Raw genomic sequence first — 21,090 nt, forward strand, 5'->3', positions numbered from 1 at the left:
TCAGTGCCACCTATCAGTGCCCATCAGTGCAGCCTATCAGTGCCCATCAGTGCCGCCTCATCAGCGTACATCAATGAAGGAGAAAAAGTACCTGTTTTCAAAATTTTATAACTATAAAAACAGTTTTGTTTTTTTGTTTTGTTTGTTCAGCAAAAAAAAAAAAAAAAAAAAGAAGAAAACCCCAGTAGTGATTAAATACAACCAAAAAAAAGCTCAGTTTGTTTGAAAAACAGGATAAAAATTTAATTTGGGTACAGTGTTGCATGACCACGCAATTGTCATTCAAAGTGCGACAGCGCTGAAAGCTGAGAATTGGCCTGGGTAGGAAGGGGGTTTAAATGCCCGGTAGGCAAGTGGTTAATAAATGTGAAGCATTCACAGTCCATATACAAAGAAGTCTTCTTAAGTGGAATAAAATAGTGCTCAATAAAGGCTGTCGCCCACACCGTGCCTTCTTATTTTGATTCAAGTATTCCACCTTGTGATAAGACTCATAAATCTGCTCACCAGAAGCCTCAGGTCCCAGGGACAGCCTTATCAGCAATCAGAACACCTGTATAGGTCTTCACCTCTCTATTCCCTCTCAGATGGCCGATTATGATTATATGGAGGTAAAACAGAGACACCTATAATAGTGCAACATGTTTTATTAAATATTAAAATGCCACCACACACACATAGATAGTTACATAGAATGTGCCCTGACCGGTACCAGCTCAAATCGCATATCAATTGCATTCCCTTTCCTCAACCATGTAATGGGCTCACTCCTCTCTAAATGCTCTGAGAAGCCGGCCGGCGTGCGTTCCTCGGAGTCGCCGGAAGTGTTGTCAATGGTTAGAAAGGAAGTGTAGGCAGGTGGATATCAATGCATTTCGCCATATGGTGTCTTCAGGAAATCCCTAAAGACGTCATACGGCGAAATGCATTAAATTGAGTCAAAATAGGAAGGCATGGTGTGGGTGACAGCATTTATTTAGCACTATTTTACTCCACTTAAGAAGACTTCTTTGTATATGGACTGTGAATGCTTCACATGTATTAATTTCTGCTGGTTATATAGCAATAGTGTATTGTTGAGTTCACACTATTGGCACATCTGTATGTTATTTTCCATCCTATCTACATTAGCCATCACTTAACAGTGCCTGCTTTATATGTATTATTTTTGTAATTAAGCCATGGTTCCCAGGTCTTAAGAAGTGTGGGTTAGAAATTATGCAGGATGCTGGACATTTTTTCATTGGTCATTATGTGGGTATTTGGTCTTTTACTTCCTGAAAAAAGACAGAGGGTTTCCTCCAGGCCTTGCGGATTACTTGGCAGCCAAATACGTGGCCAATCTTTGTTGGGATGAGAAGCGGCCTGGGATTGGGCAATGCAATAGGGCCAGTTTGGGGTCTCCTCAGATTATTAGGTGAAAAATGGTTTGGAGTAATCCAAAGACCATACATCAGAAAGCAATCAAATCACCAAGTATGGGCCCCTTATTTCTGAAATGGACTTTTCAGCAAGGTCAACATACCCCTGATGACAGACAGTTAGCCTTGTCTACTGTTTGACCTCACACATTGTTTTCTCAGCTACTCTGGAGATAAAAAGGAGAGAAAAGCACAGTGGCCTGGCCTGAAGAAAGGAAGGCATGCTCCGCAACGTGTTGCCGCTACGTCTATGCCTTGTGACCAGGAAGTGACGTCACAGTCTGTTGGAGCTGTTCCCTTGCTTTACATGGACCAGGGAAGACTCAGACTCCCTCCGAGGAATCCCCTCACTGCGGTAGCCAGCGAGGACACCGCTATCCAGGACCACGAGGATTCAGATGCACAGACATCCACATTTATCTTACAAGCGTTTAAACAAGCTTACCCTTGTGAGTAAGTTTTTTTACATTTGATATTAAATTTGTTTCCAGTTTCCTGCTGCACTTAGAAGGCGCTGTGCTTTTCTCTCCTTTTTATCTCCAGAGTTGCTTCTACCTCCTCCACCAGCAGCTGCTACAGTGAGCAGCATTCAGATGAACTATTTTAACTCCCATCGTGAACTCGGTTTCTTTGCGCCAATTATTTAGTTGTTTTCCTCAGCTACTGAATGTGCTTGACAGAAGAAATTAACAGAGCGTTATGGTTGCTTACTTGGGTCTGTGGTTTTACTACTTGCTTACTGGGCACTTTTATGCCCTTCCTTGGGTCTGTGGTTTTACTACTTGCTTACTGGGCACTTTTATGCCCTTCCTGCCGAGGCCAATTTTCATCTTTCAGTGCTGTCACAGTTTGAATGACAATGGCATGATCATGCAACACTGTACCTATATGAAACTTTTATCATTTTTTTTCACACAAATAGAGCTTTCCTTTGGTGGTATTTAATCGCCACTGGGTTTTTTATTTTTTGCTAAACAAACGAAAAAAACTGAACATTTTGCAAAACATAAATAAAAATGTTCATAGCTTGTTATAGAATTTAGCAAACAGGTAATTCTTCTCCTTCACTGATGTGCGCTGATGAGGCTGCACTGATAGGCAGCACTGATAGGTGACACTGATGAGGAGGCACTGATTGTAGTGCAGTGGATTTGCCTTTAGTAAATAAACCCCATAGCCTATGGTAAAGTGCCCACCCTCAATCTCATTCTTTGGAGCAGCTGGCACTAAAATCTGGAGTGGTGCCTTGAGTTGGAGGCTAGAGAGAGTAGTGATTTAATTCTGTCTCAGTCGTGTAACCACTCCACTCAGCAGGTTGCGTGTGAGGTCAGCAAATAATGGGACAGCAACTCCCAGACCAAACAGTTAGACATAGACAAAATAATATTCATTGGGGATGCCATTTTTGTTGGTCTATGCGGTATTGATGGAGAGGCTTTGGCATCTGGAGGGCAGCATATTCCATATTGAGCCCTTCTCCTCTTTGTTCGCACATGGGGAACATTCGGTAGTGGTGGTATATCCTATTACTGTGGCAAATGTTAGAAAATCTCCAGTTCTCACCTTTTGTTTGGAGGTCTATTATACCAGTCCTGGAGATTTTGAGGTCAGCCTTGCACCTACGTCCTTTGTCCTTGCTGGTCTATCAATGGATAGTTTTTGAGCAATATCATTTATTTTCAGGTGGATCCTGAAGAAATGAATCAATCCATCATGCTACCTACTTATTATGCCACTATGAAACCGCTATTATTAGTCCATTGTTTTTAGTTTGATATAGCGTTTGTTTTTGTTTTTTTAACAGGATTTTAAGAATGTAATAAAGCTGTATTAATTTTATCCAGATATAGGTCTTCTCTAAGGTATGTTTAAAGTCCCAATTTACTCTCTTCTCCTCCAGGTCGTGGAGGAGAGGTACTACTAGATGATTTCTAATTATAAAAGGGATGGTGCCGTAAAGGATTTTTTTCCCTGTATGTTGGTTCTACCCATGATTTAGTATGGAAAAGTAATATTCATGTTCTTATATAAGCTTAGTCCTGGCCAGTTCTATTTAACTGAGAAACAAACTGTACAAGCATTAAAGTTAAATCATAACTTCAGCAAAAAACAGATTTTCCTAATTTGGGTGTACTAAAGGCAGGAGATATGCTTTTTGTTTTAAATATATTTATGTATGAGTGATATTTTGAAGTCATGTTCAAAACTATTCACTTACCCAATATCACGAATATTGGTGTTCCTTTGTAAGGCCTGTCCAATACATGTACCTCCAACAGCAGTAAACTGATTGTACCCGAGCCTATAAAAAACATGAACAAAAATATATTTTGGGTATCCCAAGTAAACAATGAATCATGACCTTCACGATATACCATGTTTTTACTATATATTTCAAATGCAATGACATGTTCACCAATAAATTGAAACTAAACAGCTACATTTTATGGAATGGTGCAACCACACATACATCCAAGATGGGTAATGTAGAGTAAACCATAAACCATAAATTACAAAAGAGTCCAGATAATTGCTCCAAGCTAAAATGATAAATGCTGATAGTTTGTTACTTTATTCACTTTACCCTGTGCTGAAAACACAACAACACACATTGCATGTGTTGGAATAAACCCTTTCAGCCTCACATCTAATGAAGATATAAAGAGAAATGTTTTTACTGTTCACTCGGTTCTGGGAAAAGGTTGCCACCATCCCTGTTTACATAGTTTTGTGTTTTTTACACAATCCCTCTATGGGATTTTTCCAGGGAAACCAAACCAACTAAACATAAATTCATAAACAAAATAAAGATTAAGCACACTATTATGAGAAGTGGAGTGTCTGCGGCAAATAACTGATCGATTTAGAGCCTCAGGCTCCATTCACACCTGGGCGTTTTCAGCTCCAAAAACGCTCAAAAGAAACGCTTCCAAAACGCCCAACAAGTAAAACCCCATTCATTTAAATGGCCCCTGTTCACATCTGAGCGTTTTGCAAAACGCCTGTAGCTGAAAAAAGTACATGAGCTTCTTTTTGGGCTGATTACCAGCGTTTTTGATAGATGTCAATGAAAAACGCCTGAAAAAATCGCGGTAAAATCGCGGTAAAAATCGCTGTAAAAAACGCTACGCTCAAGTGTGAATGCAGCCTCAGGGTCGCTCGCAGGACTTATTCCTTATATAAATTCATAAACAATTCCCTTTATTAAAAAATTGTTAAAGTACATATTCTCTGAAAAACACACATAGCCATATTTGGATGGAAGGACATAAAGTGAGCATATACATACAGATTATAATGGTACTTCTCCAATACTGTATATGTTATGAAGCTTTGATATTCCGCAGATTGCTCACTCTATGGCATCATATTTTCAACGTGTTTCAAGATTTATTTAGTTAATCTCTTCGTCAGGGACAGTAGGATGTCACTCTTAAATGTCAACGGAAACTTCCAATAACATATATCTAAAAGACGTGTCACCACATCAAAAAAATAAGATTTTTCTAAGATCTTACCATAAAATAATTTTTCCTCTGATGTCCATCGACAGACGCAGCCTCATTTCCATGAGCTGAGTGGGTTTATGCTCCTCCTCCCATCAGGAGTAGTCTAGGCAGGAACATTTGAATACACAAGCCTATGGAGCTGTCCCTCCAGGCATAAGCCCCCACTGCACAACTCAGCACATCAGTTTAGTTTAAAAGCAGTGAAGACAACAGAACCAACCCCAAACAGAGGGGCGGGTGCTGCATCTGTCGATGGACATCAGAGAAAAAGATTTTACGGTAAGATCTTACAAAAATCGTATTTTCTCTATCGTCCATCGACAGACGCAGCCTCATCTCCATGAGCTGAGTGGGACGTCCCAAAGCAGTATAGGCATGAGGGGTGGGAAAAATGCAACCAGACAGTAATGCCAACTCCAAAATGCTAAACGTAGCCAACCGGGCAACACAGAGCTCAACAAAACAAAAGGAGCTCACCCAGATAAAAGACCTGAAGAGAAGTACAAACAAACATTATCTTATGAAACAGCAGCCTGCAAAACCTTGCGGCCAAAAGAGGCATCCGAAGAAGCCAACAAATCCACATTGTAAAAGTTGGTTAAGGTGTGCACAGACCAGGTCTGCGTACCAAGACCGCCGAGGCCAGTCTGGTGCAACCAGAACGACCGGAATGCCTTCCATCGCCACCCTGCGAAGGAACCTTGGCAGGAGAACGAGCAGAGGGAAGGCAAAGATCAGGCGATACTGACTCCAAGGAGCCACCAGAGTGTCTGTGGCGTCGGCCAGAGGATCCCGAGACCTGGCCACAAACCTCTGAACTTTCCTTTTGAGGCGAGACGCAAACAGATCCACGTCTGGTGTCCTCCACCGGACACACAGGAGATGGAACGCCTCCGGATGCAGGGACCACTCCCCCTGATCAAACACCCGACGACTCAGGCAATCCGCTTGCTAATTCTCCACATCCGGGATGTGGACTGTGGAAAGAGCCGGAACATTGTGTTCCGCTCATATGAGAATCTCGGCCACCTCCTTGGCCACCAGGGAACTGCTGGTGCCCCCTTGATTGATGTAAGCCACGGCCGTGGCATTGTCCGACTGGACCTGAACCGGAGAGCTGTGTAGCTGAATCCAGTGAAGCAGGCAGAGCTTGAACACTCTCAGCTCCAGAATATTGATCGACAAGGAAGACTCTTCCGATGCCCAAGTCCCCTTAGCACAGAGCTTCCCAGCACTCCACCCCAGCCTCATAGGCTGGCGTCCATGGTGACCACCATCCAAAACCCTGGCAAGAATAACATGCCATGGCACAGGATAGGTGACTGGATCCAACAAGAGGGAGCAGACTTTGTGAGATGGCTCAACCGAATCTTTTGGTCCAATGGCCGGAGGTTCTCTGTTCCATTTTGACAGAATCTCTTTCTGCAGCTGTCTCGTGTGAGACTGAGCAAACAGGACCGCTTTGAAGGTCGAGACTATCAGACCCAGTGCCCTCATGCAAGCCCGCAAGGAGGACTGATCGGCCTCCATCAGCAATTGGACCACCCTTTGCAACTTCTGAAGCTTGTCCAGGGGAAGGAAGACCCTCGCCAGAGTAGAGTCGAGGATCAGCCCCAGATAGGTGACCCGCACAGATGGAGTCAGGGCAGATTTGGTGACATTGATCTTCCACCCGAAGTCCTGAAGGGACAGAATGGTGATGGAGATGTTTTCCAGCAGATGCGAGGTGGAAACTGCTTGCAACAGATCATCGTCCAGATACCCCACAATGGAGATACCTCGTCGACGCAACAAGGCCAGCACAGGGGCTAGGACCTTGGTAAAAACTCTGGGAGTCGAGGCGAGATCAAAGGGTAACGCCACAAATTGAAAGTGCTCCTCTGCCACCGCAAAGCGGAGGAATTGCTGATGTCCCTTGAATATGGGGACATGGAAATTAGAAAAAAGGGTGTACTCCATGCTAAGGAAGTGGATAGGAATACAGTAGGCTGCAGCCCCCCTTAAATATAACCGAAATTAGGTGAGGCATCCACTCGCAGGCTCGTCCCCCTCCGGACAAGGGGGCACCGTCGTGGCTAGGCCTAATTCGGAACTATAACCTGCTCACGGTCGTAGGCCAGACTGAGGGGACCATAAGGATCTAGATTATGCAGTACGAAGCCCCAGCCGGCATCGTTGCTTGTAGATCACCAGGAAATTCTTCCCTGAACACTAGCTAGCAAGTGGGTAAAGAGAGATAAAAGAAAATATTCTTAAAATAATAAAAAAAAAACTGAGATGGGAGTCCCAGCAGGAAAACTAGGTCTACTCCTTCTCTAGGCAGAAAACAAACTGATGTACTGGATTGTGCAGTGGGGGTTTATGCTTGGAGGGACAGCCCCTTAGGCTGCATTCACGTCAGCGTATTGATCGCGGGCAGAATCGCCGCGATTCCGCCCGTGATCCGGAAATCATTGCAAATCGCGGGACGCATGTGCGTTGCCCGTGATTTGCAATAGCACCCCAAACGCTGTGCGATGTTGCAGCGATTTCCGCCTGCCGAATCGCGATAACATCGTGCAAAAAAAAGTCGCGGGACGCATTACGCCCAAAAAAGTACAAGAGCTTCTTTGGAGCGTAATGCGTCCCGCGATTTTTTTTGTGCGATGTTACCGCGATTCGGCAGGCGGAAATCGCGGCAACATCGCACAGCGTTTGGGGTGCTATTGCAAATCACGGGCAACGCACAGGCGTCCCGCGATTTGCAATGATTTCCGGATCGCGGGCGGAATCGCGGCGATTCTGCCTGCGATCAATACGCTGACGTGTGAATGCAGCCTTAGGTGTGTGTATTCAAATTTTCCTGCCTAGACTACTCCTGATGGGAGGAGCATAAACCCACTCAGCTCATGGAGATGAGGCTGCGCCTGTCGATGGACGATAGAGAAAAGAACCATTTCACCAAATGATACTTACAAACATATCAAGACACAGCACCGCTTCTCAATATATCTGCTTGTTTTATTCTCCACTCGCAAAAAGAGATGATCCCATGCAAGGATCACAACTCTCCCAGTTTAAATGGGACTATCATATGTAAACCTTAACCATTTAAGGACTGGAAGGTTTTACCCCTTTAATGACCAGGCCATTTTTTTGAGATACGGCACTGCATTACTTAACTGACAATTGCGCGGTTGTACGACGCTGTACCCAAAAAAAATGTATGTCCTTTTTTTCCCACAAATAGAGCTCTCTTTTGGTGGTATTTTATAACCTCTACCATTTTTAGTTTTTGCGTTAAAAAGAAAATCAGCACGTGCACGTGCCCCCACCAACTGCTACACGAAACTACATACATGTATGTTGTTTTGCGTAACAGAGCTGACCTGCCGCATTATAACTATGGCAGCTGATCGGCAAGTGGTTAAATGAAAAAGATGAATAGCATGAATCCCATTGTAAGCAAGACAACAAGTAACAAAAAGCAAAAAAAAAAAAAAAAGGATAAGAATTTTTAAATAAATTTATATACATGGGATTCCAATAGGTACTTAAAGCGGAGTTCCGGGTACAAAATCGATATTTTTTTTTTTGTGCCCCTCCGCTAGTTAGAAATCACCTGAAAAGGAATTGGATAGTTATTTTTTTTTTTTTTTTGTTTACTCACCTTGTAAATGAAAATCGTAAATACTCACCTCAGAGTACTTCCTCCCTCAGCGCAGCGGCTCCGCTGTCACTTCCTGTCTCGCGATGATTCCTGGGAGCTGAACGTCATAGCTCCCAGGAATCAATGCGACGGCACCGGCCCCGCTCGTCACTTCCGTGCGACGCCGCATTCCCTGCTAAACAGCTTCTGGGCATGCCCAGAAGCTGTGGAGGAATGAGGCGCCGCACCGGAAGTGACGAGAGGGGCCGGTGCGGGCGCATTCTGGGACAAGAAGACGCGGAAGAAGACACAGAAGAGGACTGCGCCGGCTTCAGCTGCCCACAAGAGAGATGGAAACGCTGTGGAAGAAATTTTATAAGCAAGTATTTCTTCTAAAAGGTAAGTGCGAACCGGGACAGATCAGAGGCTAGCCATTGTGGAATGTGATAGCCCTGACTGTCCCGGGGGTATGTTCAGTGAAAAATTACTTCTGTGCCCGGAACTCCGCTTTAATAGGCCCGACTTTCCACTCTTGCTTAGTGCGAGTGGAAAAGCGGGCCTAGTAAGCACTTAGAGTCCCATGTACAGGTGCATGTCAAAAATATCATCAAAAAGTTAAAGTGAAACTCCAGTCTAAAATGACATTTTTCCTATTGATAGTATGTTAAATATCTGTACCTTTGATATTATTCATTTGGCTAGCTGCTTGTGTAGCTTAGAAAGTCTTATCTAAACTAGACAATCAGCTTCTTCCTGTTCTTCACCGACAACACTATCTCCCTTTATCGGAATTTGGTAAGCTGCATTTCAGTTCGTGAAAAGGTTGTCGGTCTTTATTAGACAGGCATGCCTAGACCTGCCCAGCCCCACCCCCATCCCTCCTATCCTTCACCATGATCTCCTCCTGTCTTCATAGCTTCCTTTAGGGAGGGAGGGAGAGAGGGATCATGTGAACGGTACAATATATGAAAGAAATAAGGTACAAAGGAACATTTTTGAAAGTTTAGAAGTATACAGATTGATCTCTATTGCTCATTCCATGTGGGTAATGATTTTTAGGCTCCATTTCCACTAGTGGGACTTGTCATGCGATTTTGGACACAAAGTCGCATGACAAGTCGCAGCCTATTGATTTCAATGGCACCCATTCCCATTTATGCGACTTTGAAAATCAGCAGCTTAGAAAAGGTGCCAGCACTACTTTAATGTGACTTTGATCCAGAGAGTGTAAAGTTGGATCAAAGCTACACTAAAAGTCATACAACTTAGAGTTGCACTAGTGGAAACATTGTCACTAGGCTAGAGTATGACTTTGGAGTGCCACTTTGAGAGCAGCTTTGATCCAACTTTACAGTCTCTGGGTCAAAGTCGCATCAAAAGTTGCATCAAGGTAGTGCAAGTACCTTTTCAAAGTTGCATAGTTACATGTACAACGTATATGTACGTCGCTTCGTAAGACAGCTAGTGGAGGCGTGCGCACGTGACGAATGGCCACAGGAGGAGCCAATCAGCGGGTCAGGCAGACGCGATGTCCTCAGGGCACCCGTGATCACTCCCCATGGAGAGAGTGTCAGCGAAGTGAACACGGCAGACCACTGTTCTGTCAGTGATGAACACAGGGGTCCGGTGTTTCTCCTATTTAGGAACACAGGTGTCTGTGTTCATCCAGTGATTCCACCCCCACACAGGTAGAAAGCACCCCCTAGGCACACATTTTACCCTTTGATCGCCCTGGTGTTAACCCCTTCCCTGCCAGTGTCATCAGTACAGTAACAGTGCATATTTTTAGCACTGATTACTGTAGTAATGTCACTGAAAAGTGTCAGTTAGGTGTCCGATCTGTCCACCACAATGTTGAAGTTCCGCTAAAAATCGCTAATCGCTGTAATTACTAGTAAAAAATAAATAAAAAAAAAAAAAAGGACATAAATCTTTCCCCTAGTTTGTAGATGCAATAACTTTTGCGCAAACCAACCAATATACACTTATTGTGATTTTTATTTACCAAAAATATGTAGCAGAATACATATCGGCCTAAATTGATGAAAAAATTAGATTTTTAAATTTTTTATTGGGAATGTTTAATAGCAGAAATTTTTTTTCTGTTTTTTTTTCCTGAATTGTCGCTCTTTTTTCGTTTATAAACTCAAAAAATAAAAACCGCAGAAGTGAATAAATACCACCAAAAGAAAGCGCTATTTGTGTAAAAAAAAAAAAAAAAAAGGACATCAATTTTATTTGGGTACAGCATCATATGACTGCACAATTGTCAGTTAAAATAACACAGTGCCGTATCGTGAAAAATGGCCTGGTGATTAAGGGGGTAAAACCTTCCGGTCCTTAAGTGGTTAAACTCACACATGCACTCAGTGACCGCTTAATTTGGGAAGCCTTCTTGTCAATGCAAAGAGCCAAACACTGAAGTAAAAATCACGATGTAACCTACTAAATAAAGCCTTGACACCAGTCAAATGGTCAGATTGTTCAGCCAAACTTTAGAATGAGGACAGTGTGGATCTAATCAACTTTCATTGTAAATAAATGTTTACTGCCAGGAGTTAGAGCGGAGTTCCGGGCACAGAAGTCATTTTTCAATAAACATACCCCCGGGACAGTCAGGGCTAGCACATTCCACAATGGCTAGCCTCTGATCTGTCCCGGTTCGCACTTACCTTTTAGAAGAAATACTTACTTATAAAATTTCTTCCACAGCGTTTCCATCTCTCTTGTGGGCAGCTGAAGCCGGCGCGGTCCTCTTCTGTGTCTTCTTCCACGTCTTCTTGTCCCAGAATGCACCTGCACCGGCCCCTCTCGTCACTTCCGGTGCGGCGCCGCATTCCTCCACAGCTTCTGGGCATGCCCAGAAGCTGTTTAGCAGGGGAATGCGGCGTCGCCCGGAAGTGACGAGCGGGGCCGGTGCCGTCGCATTGATTCCTGGGAGCGATGACGTTCAGCTCCCAGGAATCATCGCGAGACAGGAAGTGACGGGTGAGCCGCGGCGCTGAGGGAGGAAGTACTCTGAGGTGAGTATTTACGATCTTCAATTACAAGGTGAGTAAACAAAAAAAAAAAAACCTAACTATCCAATTCCTTTTCAGGTGATGTCTAGCGGAGGGGCACAAAAAAAAAATATCGATTTTGTGCCCGGAACTCCGCTTTAAGCTGGATACACACTATACATCTAGATTTCCTTTAGATTTACCTTTTCTATGTAGTGCAAGGGCCTGCCAGATTGCATACAAATTGAAAGTGTTTAGATTTGACCTCATATTATATGGTTTTGGTAAGTCTGAAGGAAAAAAATCTAAAGAAAATTGTATAGTGTGTATGGCCCATTAGATTGCAGCGTCTCAGAAACCAGAAACTGCTGAACTACAGTGATTTTTATATATTACAGTCTGTAGAGTTTACAAAGAATGGTACAAAAACAAAAAACAAAACAAGAAACATCCAGCGAATGGCAATTCTGTGAACAATAAGGCAGGCTATATATACTGTAGATGGTGCAATTTTTAGGAAAGAAAATCACTCGAATCCCCCATCATCCAATCCCTCCTGCAGAGCTTTTGTGTTCTCCTGAAGTGGGGGGGGCAAGGGAAGCTGTCCCTGCTGAAAGAACACAGTGATTATTGCCAGCAGCTATAGCATCTGGCAATAATTGCATGCAAAAATCCGAAATGCTGGTTGTACCCAAGTCAATTGATGGATCAACTTTTATACAATCAGCCTGCCCATAGATGGGTCAAATCTCTGCCAGTCCCTGCTGAACTGGCCCAGATTCGGACAATCTATGGCCAGCTTAACACCCTAGTACTGAGAGACATCAAAATAGTCAGGTGCTCATATTTACAGGAGCTCAAAATCTGTTGAAAAAAGACTTATGTAAAGAAGGGTGCGTCTTAACACAGTACATGTCAATCCTTGAAGGGCAACAGCAGCTGTAGATTTCTTTGGTTAACGTGAGTATCAGCTGCATATGATAAGATTTAAATTAGACATAAAGTGTGAATTATTTGGCATGAGGTGCAGTGGGAGGGTTTTAGCATGATTATGTAGCTGGCATATTTGGAAAAACTAGTAAACATGGAACAAAATCTAGAAAATAAAGTTTGCCACACCTTTTAAATAAATGATCTGCAGAATGCATTTGAAAGTGTCCTGTCCTGAAAGTGTGGTTGTGTGTGGTCCTGGCCTGGTCTGGTGATTCTTCTCTGACCTTTCAAAAGGCAGGATTTGCAGCTGACCTCATATATAAGCAACCCCCTAATCACATTGCTGTCATGTCCTCATAATAGCACCTGGTCATAAAGGGACTAATTTCCCAGGAATACACAAGTGGGTCAAACAGCCCAAAGAAAAGAAGACACCAACATAGTAAATATTGAAAGTGAAAATTTTGAGACTGAGACACTTTACTGATCCACAATGGTTTTTAGAATTTATTGTGTACTCACTTGACATGTCTCAGACTGGGGCATTCTTCCATGATTCTTGCCACATGCCTAGCTCCCAAATCAGTGATGAGATTTTTATACAAACTACAAGAGAAGAAAAAATTACTCAGCACGCAAATATATTTGTGGTCCATACTAACAAGTTGCTTTCAGTAATAACCTGTACAAAAAAACCTGATGTGGAAAGAGGAGTGTCAGCCAATTGGGCTCTTCTGCATGCGCATTCATTGATCATAAACACTGAGTGAAGACTCCCTTCAATTATCAAGTCATGTAAAAAGCACATTTCTATTCCTTTTTTTAATCTTTGGATAACAGAGTATTCCAATTGAACAAAGCTACAATTTATTGAGTAAAAATTCTCAACTCCTTTTGGAAATCAGTCTAAATGTATATCAGTATATTGCTTAGTGAAAAAAAAAAGGTAAAAACGCCCACGTTCCCACGTGCTTACACGCAGGAGAAAACGTATACGTACGCCACGCCCACATATGTAAATGGCGTTCAAACCACACGTGAGGTATCACTACGAACAATAGAGCAAGAGCAATAATTCTAGCCCAGTAACTCTGTAACTCTAAACAGGTATCCTGTAAAAATGTTTAAAACGTCACCTATGGAGATTTTTAAGTACCACAGTTTGGCACCATTCCATGAGTGTTCGTAATATTAAAGCGTGACATGTTAGGTATCTATTTACTCGGCGTAATATCATCTTTCACTTTATGCAAAAAAACTGGGCTAACCTTAGTGTTTTGGCGTTTTAAATTCATAAAACCGATTTTCCAAAACAAAAATTGCTGCGCAAATACCGTGTGACATAAAAAGTTGCAAGGACCACCATTTTATTCCCTAGTTTCTCTGCTAAAAACGGAATTTTTGTAAAATCTTACCTGTAAAATTCCTTTCTCTGAGTCCTCCGACAGTCGCCGCCTCTTCATATTCGTCACTAATGGGGTTATTGACCTTTGCTCCGTAGGAGTATCTAGGCAACAGAATATATTAATATCAAAGCTTTTAGCATATCCCACCCCCAGGGGGTGGTCCCCTCAGTCAATACCTCCCTGCTTCCTGCATTTCCAACTCAGTTTCAGTAGCATAGCAGTAGAGTACATAAACAAACCCCAAAAGAGGGGCGGGGGCGGCGACTGTCGGAGGACTCAGAGAAAGGAATTTTACAGGTAAGATTTTACAAAAATTCAGTTTTCTCTTACGTCCTCCGACAGTCGCCGCCTCTTCATATTCGTCACTAATGGGGACGTCCCATAGCAGTGTAGACATGAGGGGTGGGAAAAAAGCAGCCGCGCCTAAAGCAACGTAGTACCCACATCAGAGAAAGGAACCTTACCAAAGTAAGAGAACCAACTGGGCAACAGGAAAACGTGCTCAACAGGAGCAACAACCCAGGAAAGAACAAGTAATCCTAGGGGTAAAAACACCCCAACAGCCAAGGGCCCAAACAAGGGACCCTAAGGCACTGCCGCACTAAGAACTTTACGGCCAAAGGAAGCATCTGCCGATGCCTGAACATCCACTTTGTAAAATTTTGAGGAGGTGTGAACAGACGACCAAGTCGCCGCCTTACACACCTGGGCCACAGAAGCCTGATGACGATAGGCCCAAGACGTACTCAGAGACCTGGTAGAGTGCGCCTTCACAGGAAAAGGAGGAACCTTCCCCTTCAAAGCATAGGCTTGCACAATCGTCTGTCTGATCCGTTTGGTGGTCGCAGCCGACGCCGCCATGCCCTTCCGAGGTCCCTCAGGAAGGACAAAGAGAATCCGACTTGCGAAAAGATTTAGTCGATGACAGGTAAACCCTGATCGCCCTAACAACATCCAAGGAATGCAACGCCACCTCCTTTGGATGCTTAGGCTTCGTGCAAAGCGAAGGCAGAACAATATCCTCAGAAAAGACGGGTTAGGTCGCAAGACCACCTTATCCAAGTGAATCACCAAATACGGAGATTTGCAGGACAAGGCCGCCAGCTCCGACACTCTGCGAGCCGAAGTGATCGCCACCAAGAAGGCAACCTTCTTGGACAACAAAGACAACGAGATCTCCCTAATCTTTTCAAAAGGAGCATGTTGCAACACGGACAGAACAAGGTTCAAATCCCATGGAGGCAAAGGCTTCCTCCTAGGAGGGACCAAATGTCGCACCCCTTGAACAAAGGTGCTAACCAAAGAGTTAGACGCCACAGGGCGTTGAAAGAGAACGGCCAGCACAGAAATCTGACCCTTAATCGTGGCCAACGCCAAACGCTGGTCCACGCCCGTTTGAAGGAAAGCCAACACTCTCGACACAGAGTACGAGCGAGGGGAATACCCCCTGGACTCACACCAGGCAAAGTAAGCCTTCCAAGTACGTTAGTAAATCTTCCCCGAAGAGGCCTTCCTAGCCTTGATCAAAGTGGGAATGACCTCAGGGGAAAGACCCCTATCCTTCAGGACCTGGTTTTCAACAGCCAGGCCGTTAAAGCCAGCGACTGTAAAGCAGGATGGAATATCGGTCCTTGAGACAGGAGATCTTCTCGAAGAGGCAGACGCCACGGAGCGTCGACCGCCAGATTCACGAGGTCTGCGTACCAAGACCGGCGAGGCCAGTCCGGTGCCACCAGAATCACCGTGTGCGGTTCCGAGGCCAACCTGCGAAGGAGCCTGGACAGCAGCTGAATCGGTGGAAAGGCATACATCAGGCGATACTGATGCCAGGGCGCCACTAACGCGTCTGAGGCGTCTGCCCGAGGATCGCGCGTCCTTGCCACGAACCTTTCCACCTTGTTGTTTAGATGAGACGCGAACAGGTCCACATCTGGGGACCCCCACTTCGCGCACAACATCTGGAAGACATCCGGGTGAAGGGACCATTCTCCCTGGTCCAGGGTCTGGCGACTCAGATAATCCGCCTGCCAGTTCTCCACCCCCGGAATGTGAACTGCAGATATCGCCGGGACGTGCGTCTCGGCCCAAGACAGAATGTCGGCTACTTCCCGAGCCGCTCGGGCACTCCTGGTGCCCCCTTGGTGGTTGATGTAGGCCACTGCTGTGGCATTGTCCGTCTGTCCCCGAACTGGACGGCCCTGAAGCCTGTCCGTCCAACGCAGTAGACAGAGATTTATCGCCCAGAACACCACCCCAGCCCGACAGGCTGGCATCCGTGGTGATCACCGTCCACGACAAAGGACGAAAGGACTTGCCCCCCGACACCGCCGGGGACTGGAGCCACCACAAAAGACCCCTGCGGGTGAGACGGCTCAACGACAGCCGCAGATCCAGAGATTGGCCAGGACCGCCGCCTGAAGCTCCCGTGTGTGAAACTGGGCGAAGGGAATCGCCTCGAAGGCCGAAACCATCAAACCCAGACACCTCATACACGTCCGGAGGGACGAGCACTGATTGTCCCTGAGGGACCTGACTTCGCACTGAAGTGTCCGAAGCTTGTCTTCCGGCAGGAAGACCTTCGCTTGAACAGAGTCCAGAATCATCCCCAGGTAGGGAAGACGAACCGACGGACACAAAGTTGACTTTGGAAAATTTATCGTCCAACCGAATTCCTGCAGAGTCTGCATCGTGATGGACAGGTCGTTCACCAGGCCCTGACTGGTCGCGGACCGAATCAGGATATCGTCCAGATACCCCAGGACAGAAATGCCCTGGGCCCTCAATAAGGCCAGAACCGGCGCAAGCACCTTGGTGAAAACCCGCGGAGCCGAAGCGAGACCAAAGGGCAACGCCACGAATTGATAATAATCCTCCGCAATGGCAAATCAAAAGGTACCTCTGGTGACCCTCGAAAATGGGGATGTGAAGGTATGCATCCTTCAAGTCGATGGAGGCCATGAATTCCCCCGGACCCAGGGCAGCCACCACTGATCGCAGGGATTCCATGCGGAACTTGCGAACCCGCACAAAGCGGTTCAGAGCTTTTAAGTCCAGAATCGGACGTACCTTGCCCTCCTTTCTGGGCACAGTGAACAGATTGGAATAGAACCCCCGAAATCTGTCCCGATGAGGCACCGGAACCACCACTCCCTGGGCCCGCAGGTCCCGCACCGCTAGGTGCAGATCCTGCAAGCGCTCCGGAGTCAGCTGAAGGTTTGAGGGGAAAAATCTGCCCGCCGGCCGAGAGAGAAACTCGATCTTGTATCCAGATCGAACGATTTCCTGAACCCATCTGTCCCGAATGCGGTCCAGCCAGGGTTGAAGAAAACCGAGCAAACGTCCCCCCACCCCAGAACCGGGTGAGGGCGTCCCTTCAGGCCGCATTGTTATGGGCAGCGGACCCGGACTGGCCGGACTTCTGCTTACCCGTCCACGGTTTCTTCTGGGAGCCTTGGCCCTCGAAGGGCTTGCCCTTATAGTGCGACCGAAAGGCACGAAAGGACCCCTGAGAGGGCCTAAACGAGGTATTCTTCTTACCACGAACAAACTTATTCTTGTGAGTTTGGGGCAAGAGAGTGCTCTTACCCCCAGAAATACCCTTTATCAGAGTATCCAAAGATTCGCCAAAAAGGCGAGATCCCGCGTAGGGCAAATTAGCTAAAGTCTTGCGGGAAGATTGGTCAACAGACCAACATTTCAGCCATATCAGGCGACGGTTCAAGACCGCCACACTAGAAAGACGCGCAGCCAAAGGGACCATATCTAAGTTCGCATCACACAAATACATGACACCCTGATGAATTTGATCCACCATAGCCAAAGTTGTCGACGGGGCAGAGTCAGCCACGAGGGTGCGCCTGAGCACCTGCGTCCAATCCGCAAGGGCTTGGGCTGCCATAATGGAAGCAAAAATAGGCTTCAGCATAGAACCAGCAACCGTATAAGAATGACGGGCCAGAGATTCCAATCTCCTGTCCGTAGGGTCCCGTAACACCGGGGTATCCTCAGCAGGAATCTCAGTGGACTTATTCAAAATTGCCACCGCGTGATCTACTTGAGGCGGCACACACCAACACTCATCAGTGGCGGGAGTAAACGGATAACGCAGCTTGAACCTACTCGGCACAGCGAAAGGTTTCTTTAAATTGCGCCATTGCTCATCAACAGCGCGCTGAAATTCCGTAGAGCAAGGAAAAACCTGCAATGTTTTGCGCTTTCTTTGCGTCCCATAAGAGGACATCAAAACTGGAGGACATGGTTCATCCTGTAAATGCAGCGTTTGCTTGATAGAAGCAACCAACTCATCCATGAGTGCAAGCTCTTCAGACGAGCCAGGGGGAGAATTATCAACCCCTTCCACCTCAGCCTCCCCTTCAGACCCCACAAGGTCTAGAGATGAGTGAGACCCTGAGAAGGGCACTCCAGCCATAGCAGCCCCATCGCCCTCTGAATCAGAGGAAATAGACACCCTGGGCCGTTTTGTGGATCGATCAGCCACCAGCATCTGCACTTGAGCAGCCAAGTTTGCCACAACAGCGGCCAGATCAGCCCCCTCGGGGGAAGCAGCAGCCCCTTGGCCCCCCACCAAGGTGGGAGGAAACTTGCATTCCTGAGAATCCATGCCCCAGCAATATTAGGAAAAAAGGAGTACTGCCCCTTTAAGATCGCGGCGAGCGTAGCCCTCCGCACCCACTGAATACACCGACCCCTACAGGGACAAGAAACTGGGCAAGGAATACAGGAAAAAAGGGAAGATAAAAACCTGGAGAGATCACACCGGCTGCTGCCACCGATCGCTGTCCCAGAGCAGAAAGAAGTGATGCAAGACTGACCGCCCCTATGAAGCCTATGCAAGGCTACACAAACATGGCCGCTCGGCTGACGATTCTATGGGCAAATGGAAAATGGCGCCGACATGTGGCCTGATCGATCGCCGCCAAAGAATGGCGGCGTTTGGCGCCAAAAACGCCGTGCATTACCACCCAGGCCCGGCCACCATGATTTTGCCTCAAAAAAATGGCGGGTCGCCGCAGCGATCGCCTCACAGCATGCCCAAAATCTGACTGCCTCCTGCTGACACCCAGCAGAGCGGGAGAGCCCCCCCCCTTCACAGCCCACACACAGGCAGCAGGTCCACACAGGAACTGACAGGGAGCACAGCAGCCACACAGACATGCAGGGTCACACAGTCCCAGACTGACACCCAAATAGACAGGTCCCCACATAGAGTTACACTTACCAGTCCGGATGGCGTGGGGAGCCTGCTCCAGCGACCAAACTGCAGCGACAGGGAGTGTCGCAAGCATGACGCAGTGGAACTGCGGTGCGAAACCGCAATGGCGTCCAGTGAGGTAGCCACCTCACCGATAGCATCCCTGCAGCGAACAGGGATGGGTCGTTCAATGTGCCAGGGCAAAACCTAAGCTGAACGCTCGATGGCAGGCTGGGAAGCCCCTGGCCCTGAGCCCTGGGAACCAGGGTGGCCAGACTGAGACCCAGCTCCGCACGATCATCTTCATCAGAAGAAGCTAACTAACGCTGAAATAAACAGCTAAGTGAAAGAGAAAAAAACTCCAAATAAAATCAAAAAGAGAAAAGAATCTGAGACTAAGAGCCCCAGCACAGGAACAGCCAGCCTACTCCTGAGCTAGGCATTAGAAACTGAGTTGGAAATGCAGGAAGCAGGGAGGTATTGACTGAGGGGACCACCCCCTGGGGGTGGGATATGCTAAAAGCTTTGATATTAATATATTCTGTTGCCTAGCTACTCCTACGGAGCAAAGGTCAATAACCCCATTAGTGACGAATATGAAGAGGCGGCGACTGTCGGAGGACGTAAGAGAAATATATATATAATGTTTGGGGGTTCTGAGTACTTTTCTAGCAAAAACATGATGATATTTACATGTAGGAGAGAAGTGTCAGAATTGGCCTAGGTGGCAAGCGGTTAATTCATTCTTTACATAAAAATTTTTTTTCTAATTCTTTTCTTTTCTCACACTTCTGTAATACCCTTTCCCATCTAGGGACAGAACTAGCAGAAATCTAACCTGGATAAAAAATTTCTGGTGGTTTCACTTGTTGACTTGCATAGCTTTAAGACTCCCCCAATTTCTTCTGCAATTTCTTCAACTGCTGTGGGTTTATACCCATAATAAAGATGCCACTCTTCTGAAGAAAGATTTTACAAGTATTTGTTTATTCCACACCACACAGAACCCAACAGGGAAACATAAGAGCCGGTTCACATAGGTGCGACCCGACTTTGCCGGGCGACCTGTGAAGTCCCGGTGCGCAGCTCGCACCGCGACCTCGGAGCGGCATGCACGGACTTCATATCATTGAAGTCAATGCAGGTCGCTCCAGGTCGCCCCAAAGTGCCCACTTGTGTCGCTCCTATTAGAACGGGTCCTGTGCTAATCTATGGCAGGCGACTTGTCAGGCGACCAGGTCGCCTGACAAGTCGCCCCAGTGTGAACCGGCTCTAAATCTACAAGAGCAAATACCTTTCAAACTAGTTAAAAAAATAGGATAAATAGTATCCTACATAGTGCAGTGATTTCTGATGATGTCAAAGGTTCATATAAAGAATATAATGTTATAAAAGTTTTACTCATGATCGCATTATCATATCAGGGAAAGTGATAAAAAGTATATGAATAATATATCTGCCTCAATGCAGACCTTGGCATCTGAACTGTTGTACTCACTGCAGTTAAAATTCAAAGGGATTGATTGAATATACTGTAGACCCCAAAGACATTGAAAGGACTAGATAAGAAATTGGGTATAGGCTATACATTGGTACCTCATCCATAATTGACACCCAAAAAAATAATTATCAGAACTTTGCAGACATTACAGGTACCAGAGAAGGACAGTGAAACAAAGTTTCATAAAAATATATTTTTATTACAAAAGGCTAAAAAATCATTAGCGAATATCATAAAGCCATACAAAAATCGGTGCCTATTTGGATAGCACAGGCCATAAATGTGAGACTTCAAAATTTCTTTGCTAATACTCCAAGAGGCTGATGCGTTTCACATATATTGCTTCCTTAGGACCTCAATATTGTGACTGCAAAAAAAAAATTGCATGCGCTAATTTGAATACCAACAATAGCCGACGATATGCGGTATGACGCGAGAACGCAGTGTGACGTGAGACGCAGAACAACAAAATGTAATGCCA

At 45.8% G+C, this 21,090-nt stretch overlaps 1 protein-coding gene across 1 annotated transcript in view; it reads right to left on the reverse strand.

The window, feature by feature from the left end:
• The window catches only part of NOD1 (nucleotide binding oligomerization domain containing 1), a 142,484-nt gene that overhangs the window by 25,863 nt on the left and 95,531 nt on the right, over positions 1-21,090 (reverse strand). The window contains exons 6-7 of the mRNA XM_082259851.1: positions 13,013-13,096; positions 3,640-3,723 (exon numbers count right to left, since the gene is read on the reverse strand). Of these exons, the coding sequence (XP_082115977.1) occupies positions 3,640-3,723; positions 13,013-13,096 (168 nt within the window). The remainder of the gene's footprint in view (positions 1-3,639; positions 3,724-13,012; positions 13,097-21,090) is intronic.

This window comes from Pelophylax lessonae (genome assembly GCF_965119305.1).
Source record: "Pelophylax lessonae genome assembly, chromosome: 5".
Taxonomy (NCBI): domain Eukaryota; kingdom Metazoa; phylum Chordata; class Amphibia; order Anura; family Ranidae; genus Pelophylax; species Pelophylax lessonae.